Here is a 16,336-nt window from a genome sequence, read left to right as displayed (position 1 = left end):
AGTGTGATAAGTAAGCAGCCTGGCAAGCCAGTTGGTCCACTCTCATTTCCTTCCAGACTGATGTCCCCCTAACCCAGATGACAGCAAATAAATTGTCACTGTTGGCAAGGGCTAACTGAATGCTAAGGACAATGAAGTGGTGTGATTCGATTTTATTGATGGCGTCTTTTGTGAACCACTAAGATGTTGATTCTGCTGCTGTTGTAATGTCCATTGCTCCACTGGACTGCAGAATTGTCCATAACTCTGCCTGGAAAACAGAACACTGATCAGTGTGTCTTTCTTGTTGAAAGACTTTCATGCCCCTTTCATAGGCAGAAAAGGCACATTCAATATGGCTTGCATCCATGAATCCATTTGTGTATATACATAGGTTCTCTTCCTCCCAAAAAGTTTACCTAGTTCTTATGGCAGGGTGGAAAGGTGATAGTCAGGTATTCCATTTCCTTAGTATAATTAGCATCCCCATACATGCTGATGTAGTTGCCTCATTTAATGTTCCAAAGTTTGGGCAAACATGTGTACAAATATGGTGAGAGGCATCTTGCCCAAGATTGTTCAGAGGGCAATGTTAGGTGCTGTGTGATAAGCATGGTAGATCCTGAGGAATGCCTTCCATTGGCGGAGAAGAGCATCCCATGGGTGTTCCAATGGGAAGCCCCCTTTCAGGCACTTTATGCGAATTAGTCATCCATAAGCTGAAAACCTCCATCCTCCCTATGTATCAAGATCGCATCACTATATACTCTAGATACCGTGGAGGATATTTTTATTTTATGGCACCAGGAGCTTGAAATACAATTATTTGGTGACTTAAATAACAACCCTTATGGAGTACTTCTCAACCTCAAACAGCACAATCACAGGAAAGCACACTTCCTAGATGTAGACATAAGACTGAGTAATGGTTGCATCAACATGAATTTACAGGAAACCCATATCTTTTTCCATTTTCATACCATCAAGCTCTTGCAATCTCTACTCTTTTTGGTTGGCTGTATTTAATTCCTTGGTCTGAAGAGCACACACACTACAGATATAAGGCAAAGAAAACAAGAATTTAATGTCATTGTGAAACAAGTAGCCATGCATGGTTTGATAAAAGAATTATCAAAGGTCTCATCAGGCATCACACTACACATGGACATAACTCTTCTAGCTCTTAACCTGATACTAGGTAGTAACATATAATGCATCATTAGCTCCTACATACAAAGAAATAGCTTACAACTACAACACCAATGTAGTCCTCAAAAGGAGCCCATCCATATTTAATGTAACTAGAAATGCCAAAGATCCACCAACTTGAAAATATTTGCCAGAAAGTATATTCCATTCCTCTGATGGACAAGAGATCCAATAAAAATTTAGAATACATGTGAGGCTCTGGACAGGTCCGAACCCTCACTAAAATTCGCATTAAAATAATTGTTTTAAAGAAAAAATATATAGTAGTTAGAAATAGATTTTTATTTTATGAAAATGCGACGCTAACTTTTAAACAATAGAAGAATGTAAGTCCATCGACCATTTCCGGTTGGAGATCGAATTAAACTTCGATTTTGACCTCTCCTGCGCCCCCAAAAGGTTTCGAATTGTCATCAGGTGACGAGGAGAGACCAATCGGAAAGGGGAATCTGGGAGAAAACGGATAAAACCCAGGAAATTCGAGGACACAACGGCTTCTTCTCCTGAAAGTTCCAAGTGACGAACCTGTTGTTGTGTGTGTGTCTCGCACCCTCTTTTTCTCCATCTCCCGACCTCGGACGACATCCTTCCATCAACGGAAGTCGACCGCATCATCCCGGAGCCGTCGAGACGTGATGGAATGGTTCATTCAAGAACAAGGGACACTCCTTCAGAATGGGACTATCTTGGAAAGGAGAGGAAGACCCAGAGGCCGCAGCCACCGCAGAACTTCCAAGATCGCGGAAATCTTGTAAGCTTCTTTTGTGTTTAATAAACAGTTGTGTTGTTTGTAAACGAAGCATCTATCTCTGACTCAACTGCTTCCACATGTCGTTGATTGTTACCGCTCAGCAATCCAAACGGCAAGGGAGACGATGACGATATATATCACATATTATCGTTCGTCGAGTTTTTTCTCCCCCCTCGGCCCCCACATACATTACAAGCCACATGTCGGCTCATTACCACCCATCTAAAGGAACATTGAGCTCATACATCAAAAGGCCTATTAACCATTGCGTTATCAACATATCAAAAGATCCTGATGTAAAGGTCCATTTTGACCGAAACAAAATCATATATAGAACAGCAGATAACTTCAGACATCTGATATGTGATCTAATGGAGAACAACAGGGTGGCCAGATGTCAAAAGTGAAAACCTATAAAAAAGATAGCGCAATCCCGAACCTATGAAAAATATATATATGTTCAGCAGAAGCACATTCCATGTAGGTTGCTACGTACAGACATTCCACCAATCAGTGTATCAACTGCTATCTTTAATTATTAATGACTATGTAAAGTTTATAATCTGTTCCAAACATGTGCAATTCAAATTTTAGAACACTAGCCTCAGGATGTCATTCTTAAAAAACAGTAAAAACGATTGCTTCTCAAAGTGAGTAGTTCTTTTCTATTGCTGCTTCTTTGGTTCTAACCAGTATTGAGGTGTTATTTTTATAGATACTGTTATTTTAACTACAATAGATTAATCAATAAGTGTTCTCATTTTCACCTATTGCAGACTTTTATTTATGAAAAAAACATTTAAACACTTTCAGGATCAAGTCTGCTTCTTTTCTTGTCACAAAATTAAATCAGAGATGATGAGGAGCATTGTTTGTATGCAGTGGTATAATATTAAAAAAATTCAAATTTATTTTTTTTGAATATTATATTTAAAATCTTGAATATGTTAACGCTTTCTAGTATTCAACTATATTCAGTTAGTATTTTCCCATCTCTAGATGTGTCCTAAAGTCTAAAGTGTAGTGTAGGATGTATTTTGTATACATGTATAACTATATGTATGGGATGCTGTTGAATATCTTTTTGTAATTTATGTATGCTGCATGCAAGTTTGTGTTGTTTGCCATAAAATGGCAATCTATGTTTAATTAGTCTTTGCATCCCATGTGGTTTCTATGACAGTCTTTTTGTTGCTCTATGAGAATATTGCAATGCATGAAGTATTTTGTAGAGTAGGAAGGTAAGTGATTAAACTGTACTGTGTAGTTTCTGGTGCTGTCATTTTTAGATTTCATGTATGTGATTTTATGTAAAAAATTTTGGCATATCTTTTGAATTATTGATTGTGTGGGTAAAATGTTTGGCTAGATCCTGATATAGATGTAAATTGTTTTTTTATGAGAAGTTGTAAATGTTGTCTGCACCATGTATTTTCCAACTGTGTGTTCTTTTTACTGCATGTTGTTTCGTATGCTTATTTTGACACAGCACATGATTGATGTATCCCGTATGTTTTCTTCTTCATCTTTGTGTGACTGGATTGGACAAAAGAACAGACCAATACTCTTGATTTGTTTTTCTGTTGTATGGTGGGTTTGGTATGTAGTTGTCTGTAGAAGAGTACTTCATTGATTTGTGAGTGATTTTTGTTATTTTCATAGTATACAGTTTTGTATTGTCATAAAAATGTATATAGTGTACAGGTTTGATATCAGTTACAAAGAGTAATCTTTGACTTGCTGCTAGTTTTCATTTTAGTGTGTGTCAATGTATTCCTGCACATGTATATTATGTTTATGCTATGTCTGTGTCTCCAAAATATTTTCCTAACGTTTTTCATTATGTTTGGTGTTTTGTTGTTTTTAGTGTATTGTGTCAACCTGACTAATAGTTGTTTATTACTGTTTGTGTTTCTAGTCTTCTTTGCTAGGCAGACTTATGATTTGTTTGTGTTTTGATTGTGTCTGTCTGTGATTATATTAGTTTAAAGCTATAGTATGTAGCTACAATGACTGTATCAGAATACATTTATGTATGTATGTCTGAAAGTGTTGATTCTGGTTCAACATGTTTTGGTAATGTGTGTACTTTGGTATTCATGGTCTCTGTTTGGGATAAACCTGTATATTTAGTGAGTGCTTCTTGAATAAATTTCTGTACTTTAATTCTGTGTCTACACTATCACTTATTGTAAAGTTAGTGTTTTCACTGGTGCTTGTTATGTTGCATGTTTCCATAAGTGACTATTGTTGCAGCACTTGTCAATGAGTGTCTAATGTATGAGTTGATTTATCTGTTCAGCTACTTATTTGATATGTTCAATAATTGTTTGTAAAATAAAAATATTGTGTATTATTGCTCTTTTCTGATAAACAACTCTTTGCTAACAGTGAGATATTTGTTTTTTTTTTTTTGTGTAAATTTATCATGTCTGTCTGTATGCTGTCTTGTCTATTTTGAGTTTTATAAGGTGTGGTAGATATGGAACATGTTTTGAACTTTACCTTCTGCCTAACCCACAAACATAAACCTTAAACTTTATGAAATCAAAATTACTTATAAGCAGTTGTAGTGCTATGCCACTATTGTTTGTACAGTAGAGTGTTGATTATCTGAATGTCAATCAATCGAAAGCTTTCCAGTCAGACTGTGTCCTGCTGAATTGAATGTTTTTGATACTAGATTAATTTTTAAAGTATAATTTTTTTTGTTTTTATATTTTTCAATACATTTATTTTGTTTGTACAAAAAAAAATAATTTTTAAGGATACAATAGCCATGATTATTGTTATAAAAATTTTCGTTAGGCTTAACATTGACAAAAATTCAATGCAAAGTGATACATAACAGAGAAAAATTTAAACATGGGCTATATTAATATACTATTATTGTAATATACTAATATACTATATTAATAATGTATTTTTTCGTACATAATTGGTTATCCAAAAAATTGATTTTCCGAACAACCCCAGTCCCCAATTGATTCAGATAATCGATGCTCTACTGTATTTATACGTGTTATTTGTTTCTTATCATGTACATGTTTTTCCTTTTATTTTGTGTCAAGTTTTGAAAATGTATGGAATTTCGTGTTATTTTCCTTTTTGTGCCCTGGTGTCACCTTTTCTGTGGTGACTCAATTGCACCCACTGATTGGTCAGGAAGGGTATAACGTGCAGAAAACATACTTCTGGATGGTGGGAGTTATAAATTCAGGTGTTTTCTCCTGAGGAGCACCTTTTTGCTTCCTGCTTCCCTTCTAGACTGTTAAGAAGAGTGTTGAACTTCAAACCGTTGAGAGAAATGTTCAACAAGATCATCTTTAACAAAAGGAACTTTCTGAGTGGACTGAGGCAATCCATGCTCATCCATGTGAAATCGTTGGATATCAACAAAGAATGTGCACATTGTGTTCAAGAATCCACTGGAGATATTAGTGAGACTTTTATTTGTAATTAATAGAAATTAGTAGACACGTGTTTTATCGCACTTGTAATCAGTGGGCTACAGTGATGTAAATTAGAACAATTGTTTGTGAAGAGTTGTGTAGAGAAAGACAAGAGTATGTGTATATGTAATTATGTAAATATTTGTAATTAATAAGAACACGAATTCATATTGTCACACAGTTTTTTTTTTTGGTTCTCCTTCGGTTTTCACAAACTTATTACTCAGTCCTTACAACATATTTATAAAAACCGACTACATCCCACTGTTATACTAAATTAAACAAATTTTGTTTTGTTTTATCTGTCTGGTCAATTGTTAAGTCCTTATCTTGTTACCCTATTGACATGCTCAGTATACCCAGGTATATCAGAGTCACTACACAGTAAAGATCTGCAAATATTTGCTACTAGCTACAAGTATTATAAGTTTTCTAGCTTGTAACTAACAGCCAGTAATTTGTAATTTTTATGCAACAAGACACTGGTCAGTTGTGATGTAATTGTTTTATCCATACTTATGGCTCATCATAGTATATTTTGTACAAGTTACTTTCTAAGACTGTCTGAGGTATGTATTTGTAACATCGTTTATGTGAATATAACAGTTTGTGTTTGTGTGCAAGTTTTTCATGAAAAGGTTATTACTATTATTATCATTTTTAATTAAACAAAGAAAAAATAATAATAGAAGTAAGAAATGTTAACCCCTCAGTCTCCATTGACGTATATATACGTCAAGCCTACATAGCGTTACGAAAAATGTGGTCCTTAAGGCCATTTTTGAAAAAAATTATTTTTTTTTAATTTTTGGAATGTTTTTTAGGTCCCCAAATTTTTTCAAATTTTTTTTTCCGCGCAAAAATTTTTTATCGCGATTTTAATGAGCCTATGTGAAGGCTCGATTAAGGCTTAATTGTTTTTTAATGGGAGTTTTTTTTCAATTTTATTTCATGGTTCCTAAGTTGTAGTGCACGGATTTTCACTCGGTAAAGTTATTTAAAGTTAGTTTCTGATGTCAAAAACGACCTCCAATAGTTTTTTAATTTTTTTAATTAATATATTTTTTTATATATAAAATTAATTAATTAGGGGGGGGTCGGAAATCGCAATAAAAGTTTGAATTTTTTAAAAATATTTAAAAATTTCCGTGTCGCTTATAGTCACCCTACTTTAAACCCTTGTCCTCCCGAGACATCTATGAGAATGTCCCGGGAAATGGGACTCCAGCTGTGTTCAAGGTCACCCAGCTGTGTAAACAATGACTCATCGGTGTTAAAAACAAAGGAAAATAAAATTTGAAGGTTTTTCTTCAAAATTAACGCATTTCTTTCCTTTTTTTTTCAGTTTTAAGTATTTTTAATGTATTTTAATATTAATCTTATATCAATTTAATTAATGATCGGGAATGAAGGGGTTAAAGTTTCACCCAATTTGTATTTTTAATTCTTAATGCCATTTACAAGATTACATCTCAAATAAACCATTGGTTCCATTTCATTAGATATTTACACAACAATTAACTGTTAAAAAAAAGCAGAAGAAAAGAAATAAATGATAATGGAATACTTAAAATGGTAACAAAGCCAACCACTGCCATATGCTATCAGGCTATATAACAACTATATTAATAATAATAATAGTAATAAGAATAAATAATAGTCTAAATTATTTAATTAAAATTATATATATTAATATTACGAGATGGTGACTAACAACTCCCTCTGATCAAATTGTTTGGTAATTTATTATCAATATAAGCTGTTATATAGCCCAATAAAGTGGTTGGCTTTATTGGTATAATATATTAGATTTTCATAAAGTTGTTTGTTTACTTAAGATGGTACTATCTAAACTGAAACAACAATTAACTTGTTTTTAACAGTGAGAAAAATGCCTGTGCAGATTTTATGCTAGACCAGTTATCTTCATTACATTATATTAAACTTACTTATAATATTCTTTAAAAAATAATTGTATGTTATATGTGTTTTGTACACAAAATTTAGTTTTTTATTATTTACAGTATAAATAATAAAGAGCTAAATTTTGTGTATAAAATTGTGTAAATTTACATTTTTTAAGTCTGTATAGAATTGTTATTTGAGTAAATTTATAAATTTATATAAATTAAAAATATCAACAACTTATTTTTGAAGTCATTTACAAAATGACTTCAAAAATAATTTGGTTAAAATTCAACAATAGTAATAAAAAATAACAACACTTACACACTAGCATGAGGCTTTTTCTTTGAAAAATCACAGGCCAATCCTAAATCCGATATCCTGATATGTCCATGTTCATCTAGAAGAATGTTGGCTGGCTAAAATAATAATATTTAAAAAAAAAACAAAAACAAAATTTAGAACTTAGTTGACAAAGAATTATATTTTCTTTTAATAATATTTTCTTAGTAATACATTTTTCTTAAAATATCTAAAATATAATCAAACCATATAGCCAGATTCCTTTTGAGCTGTAATAAGGCAAATTATTAATTATATCTGAATCCTTTTAAATAACAATTTTTTAAAATCTAAAATATTTTATACTCTATATACTAATATTTTAAAATCATAAAATAACTTTTCATTATCATTCCGCTTAAACTGGAGCCCATAAAAAAAAAACACCAAAATTACTAAGTATTTTTGGACTTTCTCTAAAAGTAATAATCACCAAAACTATCATGTTTAGTAATAAGGAAACACCAGTTACATATGCAAGTACAGATAGTACTATTGCATTATTGATTTGTAAAAACATCAATAATGCAAAGATTCAATAACTACATTACAGCCACCTATCATTTTGTAAACAACCTATTGATAATATGGAATACTCCAAATGTCTGCCAAGAATTTATCATCATCATCATCAATCAAAATAATGTGGGGTTCTTATAAACAGCTGGGTCAGTTATATCACAACTGTATCCACTATATGAACATTTCCATTTGAATTAAAGAAAGTATCATCAAAACAACAGTATTCAGGAAACCCAGGGCCACATATTCTTACAATCAGCTGAAGTCTAACGATCTATTTAAATTTAAAGTGGCTGCAGTCTTTTGTTGTCTCTGTTGTAGAGCCTATCTGTACTTTTCAACACCCACAAAGTTTAAAAGACAACTAGCATTTCATAAATAAAACACACACACTTCATGCCAATAATCTTATAATAATATATGATATTGTCTTTTGGCATTATGATTCTTTTATTAATATTGAAATTAGCAAGTACTCGCAATGTTGCATTGATGTCTTCTTCATACAATATAAAACTTACTTAAAAATATTTGTAATACATTTATTTAAAATAAGAAGGGATATTGTATAAAAAAAGTTGATACATGGATCACAGTAATAAAATTTGTAAAAAAAAAGTAAAACAATACAATTATTTATGATAATGATAGTACAAAGATGTTTTAAAAACTAAAGAACAAAACAGCTGAAAGACAATGTTTATGTCTCAACTCCCACATGTCTGTTCCACCTCTTTCATCTGACAGACTCTTCCAGCTCAGGCTGACTAATGTCTACTCTTTGCAATCAGTGAATAGTTTGATTATTACAACAAAAATCTGGTTGGCATAACATCAAAGTTATCAGAGAATCTGCAAATACTGATACTGAAGCAGCAAAACTGTTCACTAAATAATTTGCTGAAATACTTGAGAGTGGAAATTATTTGCCATCACATTTTAAAAGTCATTAAATCCAGTCTCTTCTGAAAGTGCACCTTGCCAAAAAACTATATTGCCTGGTGAAAACACATAGTGACTGCAAATTAAAACTCAAGAAAGTGCATCATGAAAAAATCAAAATTTAAAGAATTTATTAAAACTATACTTCCAGTAATGTGGAAACCCAATAAGAAAAGTTAGATTACTGCTTTACTACTTGAAAAATAGGCACAAAATAATGTGAAAACCAAAATGAAAAATTATAAAGCTAAATCAGTTCTTCTTCATGTAATTCTTTAAATAAACACCTCAGCATCCACCCTCTCCAACATAACCACATCAAAGTTAAAATAATCCTTTTCCCCAGATATAATTTCCATTTTGCAATCAATGATTTTGGGTGTTATTGTACCATTTAAAACATTCACCTACCATCAGATATTTTAAATGTTAATTAAAGCAATTGATAATGAAGGATGCTAAAATAATTTTGTAAAGTATAATTTAACATTTAAGATGCAATAAAAATTATGGCATATGTCTGAAACAGAATTACAGAGATTATCATAAAGTCTTTTTTAATGTTAAGAGTTTGAAGAACCAACACAGACTATAAAGTTCGTTTGATAGGTATAATAAAAAAGCAAGTTAAACACAGATTTTTGAAAAAAATTCAATTTTATTTGTCAACATAATTTCTATTGAGGGCTATACACTTGGTTCAGTGAGTTTCCAATTATTTAATCTTGTTGGAAAAGTAGCTTTTCTGAGGTCTGGAAAATATACATTGACAGACACAATGACTTCCTTATTCAATGAGAATTTCTTTCCACTAAGCCAAATTTTTAAGTTTGCAAACAGGAAAAAGTTGGATGAGGCCCAAGTCTGGAGAACAGGATGAATGAGGAATCAATTCAAAGCATAATTCATGCAATTTTGTCACTGCAATGGTTGATTTGTGAAATGGTGCATTGTCTTGGTGAAAGAGAACTGTTCTGTGTACAAATCTTGGCTGTTTTTGTTTCAGCTCTTTTTTCAAATGGTCCAATAATGTTGCATAATAAGCTCCTGTTATTGTTTTACCTTTCTCCTAGTAGTTGACCAGGATGATTCTTGCAAATCCCAAAAAACAGTGGCCATTACCTTGCACGTCGACTAAACAGTCTTTGCCTTTTTTGGTGCACTTTCACCACTCATTGTCCACTGCTCCAACTAGGTGTATAGTGGAGAATCCATGTTTCATCCAAAGTCACAAATTGATACAGAAAGTCTTGCAGATTGTGGTTAAACATTGCCAATCAAAGTTAAAATGTCCTTTTCCATGCATTTTTTGTATATAGTCAACAATTATGGCAACCATTGTGCACACAGCTTTTTCAGCTGCAATTTTTCATGCAGGATTTTGTACACTCATTCAGTTGAGATACCTAGAATCTCAGGAATCTCTCACACTTTTACATGGTGGTCTTCCATGATGATAATGTGAACTTTTTCAATTATTTCTGTCATAGTTATCTCAAGATGAACACCCAGAGCACACTTCATCTTCAGTGCACGTTCAACCACTTTTAAACTTGTTTATCCAGAAATAAACACTTCATCCAACTCCATTTTGATCTGGACAGCTGTTCACTTCTTTTAAATAAAAATGTTTTATAACTATCACATACACTGAACCAATTTACGGTGTGATACGATAAACAATGAAAAAATAACGAAAAACAAACGTTTTCGAACCCCTTCTGGGTTCTTCATCAGGTTCCTACAGTTTTAGCTCGTAAATTTGAATAACGAATGTCGTTCAAATAAGTTCGATCTTTAGTTCGAATCGTTCTTTTAAACTTATATGATGCGCATGCATGCCAAGTCTGCCTACTCGGATATCACGGGCGGCTAAATCATGTTGTGAATCAACACTTGCCAGGCCATCGACAAAAGCATCTCCTCTTTAAAATTTATGCACGTAGTTTCGATAGAGGCTTTAAAGATGTGCATTGCCTCTAACCATTTGAGATGATCATTGGGAGGTGCACATAGGAGGAGATTGGCCCGAGTAAAGTCGGAAACTATTTCTGGGTCCATTACGTATGTTGCAAGGGCCGTGTTGGACCTGGAAATAGTTGCCGACTTTACTCGGGCCAATCTCCTCCTAGGTGCATCTTCCAATGATCATCTCAAACGGTTAAAGGCGATGCACATCTTTAAAGCCTCTATCGAAACTACGTGCATAAATTTTAAAGAGGAGATGCTTTTGTCGATGGCCTGGCAAGTGTTGATTCACAACACGATTTAGCCTCCCGTGATATCCGAGTAGGCAGACTCGGCACGCATGCGCGTCATATAAGTTTAAAAGAATGATTCGAACTCAAGATTGAACTTATTTGAACGACATTCGTTATTCAAATTTACGAGCTAAAACTGTAGGAACCTGATGAAGAACCCAGAAGGGGTTCGAAAACGTTTGTTTTTCTTATTTTTTCGTTGTTTATCGTACCACACCGTAAATTGGTTCAGTGTATGTGATTATTATTGAGGTGTGGTGAGTAGTTTGTTGTTATGTTTTATAACTGTATAAAAATTGGTTTTTTTCCATTTTTGTGCAAACTGCTACAATACTTGCTTCAAATGTCTGTAAAATATGAAAAATGCTTCTGGCTGAAATTTGACCTGAGCTAGTTTGAAAAATGACAGTTACAAGCTGTGACATCACAAACTGAATTGTGGCACCATCTCATTAATTTAAATGTACCAAAAGTGGTTTAAAAAATGTTAGAAAAACCAAAGACCAAAAATATTAATAAGTTATTAGTCAAAGTAAATGATTATGTTTTTGTTTAGTAATATCAAAATAAAATAATATAATCTTAGAATGTGAAATTATAAAAATATGATAAAAATATTTAATTTAAGAAAATATATATACTTTTAAATCTCTATAGACAACAAATCGCTTATGCATATGTTCTAATCCAAGAATAACTTCAGCTGCATAAAATCTCATTTCTTGTTCTGTAAAAACTCCATGCTGTGATAAATGGTAATGCAAATCTCCACCTGAAAAAATATGTATTATTTAAAATAAACTAAATTTTGTAAAGTTAAATTTCACAAATATATATAACAATAAATATCTCAAAGGCTTTCACAAAACAGAAAATGTTTGGTTTTGAATATTAAGCATTTCTGTCACTAATGTTATTCTAATAGACAAAATTTAACTTATATTTTTAGAAATTTGATGTTTACTCACATTAACTATCTGTTGATAATTCATATTTATAAAGGTTACCCTAATAAAAAGTGGACACACATCAAAACTGGCAAACATTTATTGCAAATCTAAAAGGAATCACCATGTTTGATTAAGAAAAGATTCCAGAGTCTCACAAGCAGATTGATGCCCCTCATGTAAGATTCTGGTAGCTGCCAGCAAAATATGTTCTTCAATCCTACCCTTTACCTCATCATCCAACATGAATCTTTGCCCTCGCAAAGCTTTCTTGAGAAGTCTGAAAATGTATAAGTCACAAGGCAGTTGAAAAAAAAAGTCAACATCACTTTTCCATCATAGGTATTGTTATGAACTAATGAGCAACCAGAGACTGAGTGCTTCCATTGCTTGCTCATGTTCTTTGTTTTTGGAGCATAATGATAGCACCATGTCTCATTTCCTGAAACAATATGAAGGAGAAACTCAGGGTGTTTGTTAATGTATAACATTATCATTTATTGATGTCAGCACACCTATCCCATTCAGCCACTAAAAACCAAACCAACACCCATTGTTCAATACTGGATGCTTCCATTGTAACTAACTTAACATTAATCTGCCAATTACTGGAGATAAAATTTATTCCTGCCAATACTTAATGCAGATGTGCTTCACTTATGTTGAGCTTACTCACCTGTAAGGTATTGCTACTTTGTGCTATGAAATATGACACGTGTCCACTTTTCAATTGAGCAATTCATATATTTCATCTGTTAGACTCAAAACTAATAATTTTTAAAGACTCAATTTATTTTTTCCTTGACGTAATTGACTGTGAATTAAAATATACCATATTTACTTAAAGATTAATATGGTTTTAACAAATTAAATGAATAATTACAAAAATACTATTTGTCAATGACTAAACTATTGATTAATGCAAGAGTGTAAGAATTGATACAAATTTATTTAATTTAATGCTACTAAGTTTATTTATGCATAATTTTTGTTAAAGAATTTGATCTATGGATTTGGGCATTATTTTCTACTTTCTTGTTCTGTTTTAAGGTATTGGGAAAATAACTAAATTTTTGTCTAATTCATAGTAAATTGTTTTTCTAAGTTGACAATTACATTTAGTCAAAGCATTTTTTATTAATTATCAAATCTGCTGCCAGTACTGTGTTTATCGCTCCTTATTAAATTGCTTTCTTATGTTCTTTTAACCTGTCCTGTGTTATTCCCGACAATTCTCGGGGTCATGACCTCTGACCTTGAGCATTTGACCCGAGATATCTTCTTACAATATCAGTATGTTTTTGGAACTAGATGTCGCTAGTCATTATAATTTTTATTAAAAATAACTTTCAAAATATAATTTTTTGGTTATTACATTTTTATTAATATATCTGTTTTGCTTGTGAAAAATAAAAAAATAATTTTGGACAATACAATAGCCACAATTATTTTTTAAAAAACATAAAATTTTCATTAGGTTTAACATTGATAAAAATTTAACATGGAAACTACACACAATGGAGAAAAATTTTAATATGGGATAGGTTAATCTGTCCATAAACCTAGAATACATTCTTCAATTAACCATCTGATAATGTTTTTTCTGTCTACTTAAACTGGTATTTTGCAGACCTGTATTATAGACAGAATTTACAATTACATGTTGTCTTCAAACCTTTAACCGGAGTGGTTCTATTTTTAGACTTGCGAACGTTTTCGTCGCCCCTCCTGGGCACTTCTTCAGGCTAAAACGAATGGGCCTTTAATATTCAAATCATTTGAAATTGTTCCTAATTCGTGTTGCGCTTGCTCCATATTCATCCCTTTAAATGCTGCTATCTATCAAAATCTCTTCCGAATTCTATCGTTGTACTGCGCATGCTCCATACTCATCTCTTTAAATGCTTTTATCCAGCAAAATCTGTCATGCTATCGATAGGGCCATTTCCTCTTTATAATTAATGCACGTGCCGTTTCTTCCTGCCTTAAATATCTCCATGGCCTCTAGCCATGGAGATATTTGATGGAGATATTTGAAATGGCCCTATCGATAGCATGGCAGATTTTGCTGGATAAAAGCATTTAAAGAGATGAGTATGAAGCATGCGCAGTACAACGATAGAATTTGGAAGAGATTTTGATAGATAGCAGCGTTTAAAGGGATGAATATGAAGTATGCACAACATGAATTCGGAACAATTTCAAATGATTCGAATATTAAAGGCCCATTCGTTTTAGCCTGAAGAAGTGCCCAGGAGGGGCGACGAAAACTTTCGCAAGTCTAAAAATAGAACCACTCCGGTTAAAGGTTTGAAGAGTATTTTATTTTATTGTATTTAAACACCGGTGTGTAAAGAGATTGTATTTACATGTTGTCTCTTGATTTCCATTATGAGGTCATCCAAGCCCACAATGGAGTGGCCGGGTGGTGAGAGACGAAGCCCAACATATCTGGATGGACCAATCCTGAAAAATTCATGGCTATTTTTTGACCCATTGAGTTTGATCCCAGATCTCCCAGAGCAGTAGGCTGCCACCTTCACAACTTGGCCGTCCAGCCAAAATTAATTGCAGGGTTTGTGATTAAAAATAACAGAAAAGTTTTAGAAAGATTTTCAATGTTATTCTTTAAGAAATTTAAAGTGTCAGTATTCTACTTGTACTAAGTAGTTTCTTGATTGGAAGGATCGAGCTATAGTTGTCTTTGTAATCTTCCTTATCTTCAGTGACATAAACATGTAAAATGGGACAGTGACAAGTATGACTGTTGTTTCCTCCATGGGTTCTTCTCTGTTTAAGGAAGTGGGTCTCAGTGCCCTAGTTTGATGAATATATGCAGGCATACCCAAAGTTTTTTTGTTCATGACATCTGCTGGGTTTGGGGCCAATTAAGTGTTTCTGTTAAACAATTCCTGAAAAGGGTTTCTGATGATGTCTTAGTTGAAACAGTCAAAGAGAAAGTGTAATAAGTTTTGCTTGCTTCTTTTGTCACATTGGCATTTGTTAGCCAATGTTTTCCAGAATCTTTGCAAATATGCAAGGAAGATTCCATGCCCTGTGAAACATGCACAAGATAGACTGTAGCAAGCAAAGACTGATGTCTGTTGTAATTAAAGTTTCTGCCAAATGTCAGGTTCATTCCAATTCACTTTTTGCAAGCTGAAGGATGGAGTGCAGCCAAAATCCATTGCAGCATGAATACCATCTACAGGGAAAAGTTCATGAATGAAGGTTGTGTGAGGGAATAATTCCAATGGATAGTTTGATAAAGGTGGACAAGGAAGACCATCTGTGGTAACTTATAACTTTGTCAAATGAGTGGACAAAGTGATTTGTGAGTGTCACTGCTTCACATTATTGGAACTGCTTAGTAAATTTTCTGCAATTGAGCAAACAACACTATCAGAGTCTGACTCTAAGTTATCACAAGTATTGTGTCAGGTGGGTTCCCAAGCACCTCACAGAAGATCATAGAATAAAGCGAATGAAATGCAATGCTATAACACGAATGGTGATGCTTTTCTGAACATGATAACAACATGATAATAACAGGTGACAAGATGTGGTTTTACCTTCAGAATATACAGAAAAAAAAACACACACACACACACAACCAAAACAGTGAATGCGTATGATCTTGCTAAACAAACCTAAGTAGGTAAAATCAACATTTTCAAACAAGAAGCTTATAGCTACAGTCTTTTCAAACCATAAGGGAATGTTGCTGATAGAGTTTATGAAGTAAATTACAACCATTACTGTGGATGAATATTGCAAAACCCTCAAAAACCTTCAATAGGCGATTCAGAACAAGAGGAAAGACATTTTTGTGTTATATGCACTGGAAGTTGGTTCTGTGTCTGTTGAACATATTTTCCAATGTGAAGTGGTGTGTATATTGAAACAAAGCATGTTGATATCAGGCATTGTTTCAGTTCACAAAAAATACAAGCCCTCACATGGCCACATGCACAGAAGAGTTGCTCCAACAGTTTTAACAGAAAGTGTTTAACTATTCACCCTACA

At 33.0% G+C, this 16,336-nt stretch overlaps 1 protein-coding gene across 3 annotated transcripts in view; it reads right to left on the bottom strand.

Moving 5' to 3' along the window:
• The window catches only part of LOC111628135 (G protein-coupled receptor kinase 1-like), a 213,944-nt gene that overhangs the window by 46,990 nt on the left and 150,618 nt on the right, over positions 1–16,336 (bottom strand). For all 3 annotated transcript variants that reach the window (XM_023371861.1, XM_023371863.1, XM_023371862.1), the window contains 2 exons: positions 12,005–12,135; positions 7,621–7,715 (listed from right to left, as the gene is read on the bottom strand). In XM_023371861.1, the coding sequence (XP_023227629.1) occupies positions 7,621–7,715; positions 12,005–12,135 (226 nt within the window). The remainder of the gene's footprint in view (positions 1–7,620; positions 7,716–12,004; positions 12,136–16,336) is intronic.

Source organism: Centruroides sculpturatus, unplaced genomic scaffold (assembly GCF_000671375.1).
Source record: "Centruroides sculpturatus isolate CEXI.00-Female unplaced genomic scaffold, Cexi_2.0 scaffold511, whole genome shotgun sequence".
NCBI lineage: Eukaryota > Metazoa > Arthropoda > Arachnida > Scorpiones > Buthidae > Centruroides > Centruroides sculpturatus.
The sequence above is the reverse complement of the archived record's forward strand: the minus strand, read 5'-3'. Positions and strand labels throughout refer to the sequence as shown.